The sequence below is a fragment of the Mustela putorius genome, unplaced genomic scaffold (genome assembly GCF_011764305.1).
Source record: "Mustela putorius furo isolate JIRA1106 unplaced genomic scaffold, ASM1176430v1.1 tig00000179_pilon_pilon_pilon, whole genome shotgun sequence".
Taxonomy (NCBI): Eukaryota; Metazoa; Chordata; class Mammalia; order Carnivora; family Mustelidae; genus Mustela; species Mustela putorius.
The window spans coordinates 9,047,393-9,057,931 of record NW_025421305.1 but is presented as its reverse complement, the minus strand read 5'-3'; the positions used below and the strand labels follow the sequence as shown (position 1 = coordinate 9,057,931).

The 10,539-nt window shown below is 39.7% G+C and overlaps 1 protein-coding gene across 1 annotated transcript in view; it reads right to left on the bottom strand.

The window, feature by feature from the left end:
• Nucleotides 1-3,384: 3,384 nt before the first annotated feature.
• Nucleotides 3,385-10,539, bottom strand: part of DGKH (diacylglycerol kinase eta) — a 203,030-nt gene continuing 195,875 nt past the window's right edge. The window contains exon 30 of the mRNA XM_045076632.1: nt 3,385-3,944. Coding sequence (XP_044932567.1) covers nt 3,913-3,944 — 32 coding nt within the window. The 3' untranslated portion in view covers nt 3,385-3,912. The remainder of the gene's footprint in view (nt 3,945-10,539) is intronic.

Genomic DNA, 10,539 nt, shown 5'->3' with positions numbered 1-10,539 from the left:
CTGTGATCTACATTACTCTATTCTGCTATTAGTTCTCCCTCTCAGAAAGTCTTTCTTTCACTTTCTCAAAATAGGGCCAGACCCTCTCTGCTTTGGAGCCTTTCCAGGTGGTTTTCCTTCAGCATCAGTGTCTTCCTCTGTCTACCCCTTGAGCCTCCTTCAGCATTCAGCTGTGTTCTCTTTTCCTTAAGAACTCTTGTCCTAAATCCCCAGACTAGGTAAGCTCTTCCCCATCTGGACTCTACGTTTTCTTCAATGCATTTATCAGCTTATAATGATCTTTATTTGATTGATTATTTGGTCTTTCCCTATTCTTTTCCCTCATAGAATCCATGAGCAGGAACCACATCTGTTTTTACTTCCACATGCCTGGCACATAGTGTTATTAGTTACTTAATAGCTGTTTGTTGGAAGGAAGGAAAGAAGAAAGGGAGGAAGGAGGAATGGAAGGAAAGGAAAAAAAGAAAAGAGGAAGGGAGGTATCCTCATAGCTTACTCCATGTTCTATTTTTCTCTCCCTTGCTAAGCAGTTCAAATAAATTTCTAGGCCCAAGATGGCACTACTCATGCCCAGGGTACCACCTCGGCAAACCAAAACTTAAATAACTTTCCTGTCTATGTAAATGTTCCACAAGACCAAAATGACAGTATATCTGGTCAGCCAAGCCCCCAGACAAAGCCAACTCTGGGCTCTATCCTTATTTCTTCGTTCTTTCTCAGCTCCGAACAAAGTTGACTATGTGGCCCCAGCCAGTAAGATATTTTCTATTTTTCTTGTTCTTGTCCTTGTTTGTTTGTTTGTTTCCCTTCATTCTAGAAAAGCTTCCTGATTTCTGCCCCACTTCGCAGCTCTGGAGACGGTCCACTTAATGAAGTGGGAAAGAAAGTTTCTTTATATCACCTAAATTGTTTCCTTTAATCATTTTCTAACCTTAGGAATCTTCAGTAAAGTCTTGATAAATCTTATAAATCAAATCTGCTCTGTGGCAAGGGGGTTTAATGGCAGGCCTGTTCTATGCCTGGGATGGTGTAGGAGCCCGTGCTCTCTACAGAAGGGTGTGTGGAGAGAGAAAAAACAGTGGTGTACTAGGGAGCCAAGGCACCAGTGTGACAAGTCAGAGAACACAGGCTCTGTCTAAGTGCACCTAAAACTGTGCTGGGGAACATCTCACATGTCCCCAGGGAACATTTTAGTGAGCTAATTTCTAGTAATCAAGTTGGTAGTGTCTCCTCCAAAGTAATTTTGCTATTTAATAGAAATGTTACTTTCATTTGTTTACATAGTCTAATGGAGCCAAGACACTTGGGTTATATACCCATGAAAGAATTATGAATGTTCTGTTTGAACAGCAAGTTTGAATGATTTGTTCTAGATCATGTTGGAGCACTAAATGCCATAGTTCAGACTAAAATTAGCTGGTTGTCTGGTTCTACCTATCAGTGGAACTAAGCATGCTACACAAAGCTAGCCTTTCGGCTTAATCCCCCCTAATGACCTTTCGACTATAAAGGCAGGCATCATCTTTCCCCAGGAGCTTTACACAAGCAATCTCTGACAGCCAGAAGCAGATTCCATGTCGCTTCCTGTTGGAAAACTTGAGTCTCCCTTTGGCCCACTCGCTGAATTCCTGTTTCCTGCCTGAGTGATGGCCCCAGCTGGCAGTTCTTGTAAGAGAGGGAAGTGGAGTCTTTTTGTCACAATGCTCAGTTTTTGGATTTTGGTTTTTTCTTTTGTGATGATAAATCCATACACACTCCTGCTGCAGAACGAGGGGCAATACAGGAAAAGATAATGGGGCAGACCACCTTTTTTGGAGGATGCTTACATTATTTAATAAGCTAATGTAAAACATTCTGAAAGTGGAAAAATGTGGACATTATAATTTCATTAGTCATTTAATCATGTAAAAATGCTTTTTAAATGTATAAGATAAGTTATCTCATCATGCCTTCATCTTAAAAGTATGTATATTATAGTGGGGTCTGATATTCTTCTTAACTTCCTAACATACTTTACCAAATTCTTTTGTAGTGAATCTCTTGAAGGATAGAAGCATATCTCAACCATTATAACATGATATGAAGTGATGGTTTCATATATCGCAGGTCTTCATTAAATGCCCAGTGACTTCTAAAATCACAACTATAGTTATTAGCAAATAGTACAGATGATAATTCAGAAGTGCCACTCCAAATTAAAGACTTCTGAATTAGCAAAATAAATTTGAATGCTTTTCAAATTCATGCTCAAATAGAACAAGTCTTCTGATTTAAATCATCATAGTCATAGCTAAAATTACTGACTTAACTTCCAATAAGTAAAATACAGATGTGCTGTATTTTAAGAAAATGTAATATATTATTGTCTGAAATTCAGAAACAATCATGCATAAATGTAATTACTTCACAAAAGAGTCCTAATGATATCACTGTCCTACTGACTTCAAATTATTGGTACAGGGCGCCTGGGTGGCTCAGTGGGTTAAGCCACTGCCTTCGGCTCAGGTCATGATCTCAGAGTCCTGGGATCGAGTCCCGCATCGGGCTCTCTGCTCAGCAGAGAGCCTGCTTCCCTCTCTCTCTCTCTGCCTGCCTCTCCATCTACTTGTGATTTCTCTCTGTCAAATAAATAAATAAAATCTTAAAAAAAAAATTGTTGGTACAGAGTTAGTTATAAAATAGAAGCACAGGCGCCTGGATGGCTCAGTCATTAAGTATCTGCCTTCAGCTCAGGTCATGATTTGAGGGTCCTAGGATCGAGCCCTGCGTTGGGTTCCTTGCACAGTGGGGAATCTTCTCCTTCTCCCACTCCCTCTGCTTGTATTCCCTCTCTTACTGTCTCTTTGTGTCAAATAAATAAATAAAATCTAAAAAACAAAACAAAATAAGAAGAAGCACAAAGTTTTATAAAAAAGCTTATGTTATAGGGTGCCTGTGACCTGTAGTTGGAGGAGTTGTGACTCTTTCACTCATGACCCAGAAGTCCTTAGTTCAAGCCCTATATTGGGTGTAGAGATCACTTAAATAAATTTTAAAAAAACAAACAAACTTATGTTGCAGACATTTCTAATTCAAAGAAGCAGAAATGTAATTGAACATTTCAAAAGCCTTTAATATAAGTAAATTGTAACTGCTTTAATTGACAAAAAAGTATTATACACAACTTCAGAGAAATGTCTTTGCAAAGGTGAAATACACTTCCTTTTCGTGTAAGCCAATGGCATACATGCTTACTACTTAAAAAAAGATATTAGATAACTTCCCCTGGTTTAGGTATCCAAAAGGCAAGGGAAGTACTTTGAATATTGTCTTAAACTTATGACAAGATAACAAAGATCCTAGAACAAGCTGTTCCAAGGTCTCTCATTCCTCATTGTTTGGCTGCTTTGCTTTTCAAATGAAACATTAACATGCAGATAAGAATGTCTATTTATTAGTTAACTCACATGAAATTCAACAGAAATGTCCTGTGATTAGATCTTTAAAAGTAGGTAATACTCAACTCATGCGGAGCATAAATATTGCATGCCTACTTATGGGTCAGGAAGCATTAAACGCGGTGATAAGAATCTAGGCTGTAAAGTAGCAGAACTTTCAAGATACCTTGAATCCTTCCTGGGCTTTAGGGAATCCGTCTTCTACTTGATGTTTTAAGCCCTTAAACTATGTTAGAGAGGTGTAGTGTAGCCCCATGCTAATGTTGATTCTTATTTGTATTTATATGTATATTTCCTGGGATACAAATTGGAACATCCTGGAACAAATTGGCTCCCATTCCCCACAATGGAACTTGTGATGTCAGCAGGCAACCTTGTGCAGGGCAGAGTTGGTTTCCTCGGAGCCAGTCCTCTTGAGCTCTCACGTAGCTGACTACCTCTGGTTTCTGCTTCACTGGCCTACGTCATTTCATGGTTAGGACGACCTCCTTTCTCTGTAGTATGTGGCTGCCAAAACACAGCAAGAAGTGCAACCTTAGGCCACATGAAAGCCAGGATGCTTGCAGAACAAAAGAGAACAAAAGAGGTAGCCCTCCTTAAGCTTGTTCAGTCCACATCTGCATTCACCATCTGAAATGTGACCAGAGGGGAGGGGACTAGAAAATACGAATAGGTTAAACTGAACCTGTGTGGATTTCACCAGGAGAAGGGAAAACTCACAGGGATAGAATAAACGCCAGTTGAAAGGCTACAAAAAACATCTTAGGCTTTTGTTCTTCCAGAGGAAAGGATGTGAATTTGGGTTCAAGTATCCAAGGGGGAAATAATCAGCATTGGCTTAAAATGAAAAAGGTTATCTTTTTGAACAGTGGGTATCAAATTTCTTAGCATCTATACAATTTATTTTTAAAACACCCTTTGAGAGCCCAAATATTTAAGGTCCTAATCTCTTTTTCATATTCTACTCCTACCTCTAAATTGATTTTAAAATTCTTCTTGTGAAAGTGTGTCCTTACCTCACATTTGATGATACAGGTTGCTATCCTTATCAGTTGCTGTAATAAGATTCTTACAAAGATCTTGTTATCTTGAAACATCACAAGAGTATAATAGGTGTAACAAGATTCCTACAGAACTTCTATTTAACAGTTTAATGGGCTATAATTTTCTCTCTCTCTTTTAGCTGCTCAGTAGCTATTTTGAAATTGCCATATAAACTCCTGATGAAAATAAGTGTGCCGTAAAATAAAGTCTGATGAATCTTTGTGTCTGGCTTGAGGAAATGTCATTCTTTTACGGGAAACAGAAGTCAACATTTTATAAGGTGCTGCTTGGGTTTTGGTTTCAAATCCTGTGCCATTCAGACTTTAATATTTGCCTGTCTTTTTTCATAACTTTTAAAGTTATCATAAACAGTTCTTCTTCTGCTGTACTCTTTATGTAATTTTAAGAATTCTCAACTAAGTTCCAGGAGGAACTGAAGTCCTCAGTTGAAGGCTGCTGAAATGTCCATTGTGTTACCAATTTTTAAAAAGTTTATTACTATTATTATTATCATTATTATTATTTAGTAATCTCTATATCAAATGTGGAACTCAAACTCATGACCTCAAGATCAAGAGTTGCATGCTCTTCCAACTGAGCCAGCCAGGCACCCCATCCTATTTGATTCTTAATCATTATTACCTCTCCACACCAGATACACTAAAGTGCTTGCATTTTACCTGGTCTCAGTAAAGTCAATGCTGTTTTCTGCTAGAACATCCTCTCATTAAAATGTGACTGGACAATGCCATTTTGCAAAGAGACAACTCTTTCTCCAGAAATAACACTTGTTTCTTAGATACTGTACAGAATCCATCAGTCCCTCCTGCCAGGACATGGCAAATGTGTCCTCTCCTTGTTTTCAATAATCTGATTCACCATCTCCCTTGGGAACAGGGTTTTGTGACACCACAATGTTCCATCCTCTGTTCCAGTTTGTATTGGACTTCTTGTCCCCCATCCAGAAATGGCAAGTAGCATATGAAAAGGCCAGGTAGAACCTCCTCTTGCCCTCAAAGAGAGGTTTCTCTCAAATCACCTACATGTCATAGAAGATTACCATGAATTTTGTCCTCTGTTCACTTGTTCACTTCGGCCAACTTAAGGGTCTATTTTTTTCCTTGACTCGTGACTTATTTTTTTTTAAGATTTATTTATTTATTTTATATTGAGAGAGAAAGTGTGCAAGCGAGCGAGCATGGGTGGAGGAAGAGGCAGAGGGTGAGAGAGAATCCCAAGCAGACTCCACACTGAGCACAGAGCCCCACATGGGGCTTAATCTTACAACCCAAGACCTAAGCTGAAATCAAGAGTCAGAAGTTCAACCGACTGAGCCACCCAGGTGCACCATTCCTTGACTCATGACTTGATGACTGCAGGTCAAAATTGAAAGTGATGGAATGTTATGATGTACAACTATACGCAAGAACAAATACCTGCTGGGAGAAGCCAAAGGCTCCCTGTGCCCCTGCCAAGCATTCAGTTCCCCTGGGCCACTTTCATAATGGATTTCCTCACTAAGCTCCCTGCCTTTCAGTAATATTAAACCAACTTCATGGCGGTTCCAACAAGTGGCTGGCTCACTTCCACCTATGCCAGAAGCCACTGGGATACTCGTGTTGGTCATCTTTTGCCTCCACAAAGGCATCAACAAGATTAATCTGGTCTGGAGACTCCCCTGTATTTATATTCAGGGCAGCTTTATATCCTATTTTTATCTGGTACAATCACATACAATCCTGGTACACTCACAGTTTTTACCTATTGTTCGCACCTCTTTATCAAAAATATCTGTTTAGAAAATAAATTATAATGACATTTATATCCTGCCATAGACAGAGTCTCTTCTTTACCTGGCCAGGTCAAAATGGGCCAGGGCCAGGATACTACCCAGATGGCTAACTGGACAGAAATAACCAGCCAAACCCTAAAGCTATTATCTTCAGCCCCACTCTCCCCACTACCAAGATAACCAACTGGTTGTTTCTCCTTTCCACCATCTAACTCATGTCATCCACTGTTATCTCAGAATACCAAATGTGCATGAGCTACATTTTCTAACTAAGGAACTTCTTGAGCTTTCTTCTCTTCATTAGTGTTTGTGGTTGTAGAATATGTGGAGAAATTCTAAGCCACAAAGGATAGCTGACAGGCTTTCTCAAGGGAGCCATAGTGACCTCAAAAGGATATATCAGCATTGGACCCCAGGACATCCCTACTGTCTGCTACTAGTCTCAGTCACATCTTTATAATTTCCCTCTCTGAAGACTTTCACTGAGCTGCGGAGCACCCTTTTTACCGTCTCAGCATTATAGCTATCATATTGGTGACCTAGAACTCTAGCTTCCAAATGCTCTCAGATTCTACAGTTCTCAAATTCATTAGCCTCTCCATTTTGCCCAATTCAGCTCTTACCCTTCATACTAACAAAGGATATTTAGAAATATATAGTTCATGTCATACTAAATTCATGGATGCACTGGGAAAAAAAACCAGCAACAGTACTTTAAAAAATGAAATAAGAGCAAAAGAGGCTGTCACCTCATCTCTGCCTGCCATCTGGAGACCATGGCCACCACCCTGCAGAGATGAGGCAGAGACCTGTAACGCTGGGATTTCTATCACCATCTGGCCCCTAGAAAAGGTCAGTCCCCTTAAAGGAGGTGGCCTCACCTTCTATCTCCAAGGATCTGACACCCCCTGAGAATTCTTGAAAAACCATGTGGCAGGAAACCTTCATAGGATACTTTTCTCTAGGCTGACTCTGCCTGGCTCCTCCTCCACCCATCACTTTGGCTTCTATACAACTGATTTGACAGCTGTGCCCCTTGAAGGCAGGCAAGGACTTTTTGCTTTTTCCTGTCTGTGACAGAATCTGGCCACAAACACATCTCTGTTGCTCAGCTCTATCTTTTAATTCTCTCTTCTCATTTGCCTGCCTGAGGAATGAGCACAAAATACAGTGAGGGTCTGGGGTCAGAGTCCATAGATTTGAAGATAATGGGGCTTCAGGTTGGGTGTGGTCCATTTGCTAAAGAAGCTAAATCGAACATGAGCTGTAGACGTCTCTAAAAGGACAATGAATGATGAGTCCTAGGAAGAAGCAAGAAGCCCATCTAAGTAGAGTCAGAGAGGAATCCTCAGATAGCAGAAGAGCCAAGCTGTTCCAAGGCAGAACTATTCAGGAGACCTAAGGCAAAGCATTGCTTACAGATGTTGTATTTCACAAGGCAAGTAGTCTGGGAATATGCCTTGGTGCACGTTTAAAGGACTCATGATGCCCTGGTCATGTCTAAGACAGAGGGTTGTATTTCTAAGGAGCACTTTTATCTCTAAGCTGAGGAGTGAGGGAAAGTAAAGAGAGACAGCTGTGTTCTAATAAATGGGCTTCTATTTTGAGGGTCTGGATCTCGAGTGTTTAATTTGATCAGTCTGACACAGGTTAGGAAGGAAGTCTGAAAGCTTAGCAAGTGCTGGGAGCTGTAAAATTTCATCACTCTTAGTGGGGCTCTCTATTACACTCATCCACTAGGTTGGGACAGGTTTGGGGCTACAGAGCTGGGAGGAAATCCAGCCTGGAGCTCAGAATTTCATATCCAAAAAATAGTTCATGAATGCAGCAGGTGTCAAAAAAATCCAATACCAAGTATAAGAGGTGATCCAAAGGCAGACAGAATACAACATTGGGGAATCTAGGCTCAAGAGACACTCAACAATCCTGGCTGACAACTGGCAAGCACTAAGAAAGTATATCAAGAAGTGAAATGGTCTCTAGCCATATGGGTGTAAGAGTGGGACATGAGTTGGGGAAGAAAAATGGTCAAAACAAGGGAGGCCTCTAATCCCCTGTTAATACCTCAGTTACCACGGACCTCCAGTTCAATCAAATGAGAAGAATTACAACCTATGAATAAGGAAACTAAGTTATTAGACTTGGGGCATAAGATCAGAGTCAAAACTAGGATATTTTGTGTGTCCTAAAGAAGTTTTGAAGTAAGGATAAATCCTAAAGCCTCGTTCAGGGTTGTTTTGCAGAGAGAACATGGAATCACAATGTGAATGCTAGTTTTAACCTGTGAAACATTTAAAGCAAACTGAAAATAATATAACAGATTGTATTTGAAGAAGCAAAATGTCCCATCTAAAGCTTTATTCTCACTATCTTTTCTTCTTCCTTTCTCTCCATAGGAAGCCACCATCCTGAAACTGATGCATGTCGTTATCATTAATGTTTTTATACTTTTGCTATATATGTCTGAATCTATAAACAATACAAACTATTTGACTGTTTGAAATTTTTAGATAAATAGTATCATGTGGTATATTTAGCAACTTGCTTATTCTTTCATTCAACAACAGTTTGAAGAAATCTAATGCAAGCTATGTACATAATTTTAAAATTTTGTGGTAACAAAAAAATATTAAGAGTCGAGAGGAACCTGCAAAATTAACTCCATAATATATTTTCTTTAACCCAACATAATCAAAGCATTATCATTTCAATATTTAACTAAAGTAAGAACTATTATTGAGAGATTTTCATTATTTTTTGTATTAAGTTGCAAAATCTGATGTGTATATCTAAATTCAGATGAGCCCCATTTCAAGTGTTCTATAGCTACACATAGCTAGTGGTCACAGTGTTGGGTAGTGCAGATTTGGTTCAACCTTCCCTTTGTAAATAACTGAAAGTTCTGCATAAAATTTAAATGAAGGCAAGAAAAAAGAAATAAAATGAATGCAAAAACCTAGAGAGTTAAGCCTGCCATTGAATCAGATTTTATTTGAGGCCATTTACCAAAATGGCTAAACTGAGCTGTTATTTTCATGGCGCATATGGATCTTGGAGCAAGACAGTCAAACTTGAACCCACCCCAGGTAGGGAGTCTAATAGGAAATCCTCACTCCTCCATTAAGCTAAATGCCAAAAGGCATTTTTGGCTTACGGGGGTGGGGCAGGGAGAATGTAGGAGTGAATCACTGTAAGAGTGAATCAAAAATGAATCCATCCCATGTGTTATGACTACACCACCTCCAGGGTAGAAAGCTGCCTTTAAAACACTTACAAAATCTTGTGAATCAAATAAAAAAGATCTTAAAGCAAACTATTAAATGCTTGAAATTGGGTAATAATGAAACTATGCATTAAAAGTTGTGGGAGGGGCGCCTGGGTGGCTCAGTGGGTTAAAGCCTCTGCCTTAGGCTCAGGTCATGATCCCAGGGTCCTAGGATCGAGCCCCATGTGGGGCTCTCTGTTCAGCAGGGAGCTGGCTTCCCTTCCTCTCTCTCTGCCTGCCTCTCTGCCTGCTTGTGATCTCTGTCAAATAAATAAAAATCTTATAAATAAATAAATAAATAAATAAAGTTGTGGGATGCGTGAGACCTTCTCCAGCAAGCCCAGTCTTGCCCATTCAATCCTGAGCAGGACATGGATCTCTGCCCACTGGAAGGCTTATCACACGGAATTAGTATGCAATTGCAAGTCGACTGTTTGGGGCATTTGCTCTCTAGTCTGAGCATGCACAGGATTTCTCCACTGAACTCCAGCTCTGTCATTTCTACCATGCTGGGTTGGTGGTCTGAATGGGATTTTGCCTCTGTTTCCTAATGTGGGTCAGAATCCTGTCCTGAGTTCCAGCACATTCACTTCCCTGATGTGATTGAACTTATCCCCTGGATTTCTAGACAAATAGATGATCATCTTAAACCCATACAAGATCCCTTTTTTAGAAGAAGAAGAAGAAAAGGAGGAGGAAGAGAGGAGGGAGGGAAGAAAAATTCTGTGTGGAATGTAGCTAAAGTAGTACTTAGAGGAAAACTGATAATTTTACATGATTTTATTAAAAATAAAGAGGATATACTAAGCATCAAACCTAAGAAGTCAGAAAATGAAAACCGAACAAACCCCTCCCCCAAAATAGGAGGAAGTAATAAAGCTGTGCCTAGACAGATTTATAGATAATTCCATCATACATTCAAAGAACAGACAACTCTGCTCTTACACAAATTCCTTCACAGAATAGAAAAGAGGAAATACTCCTTCAACTCACGAGTTACT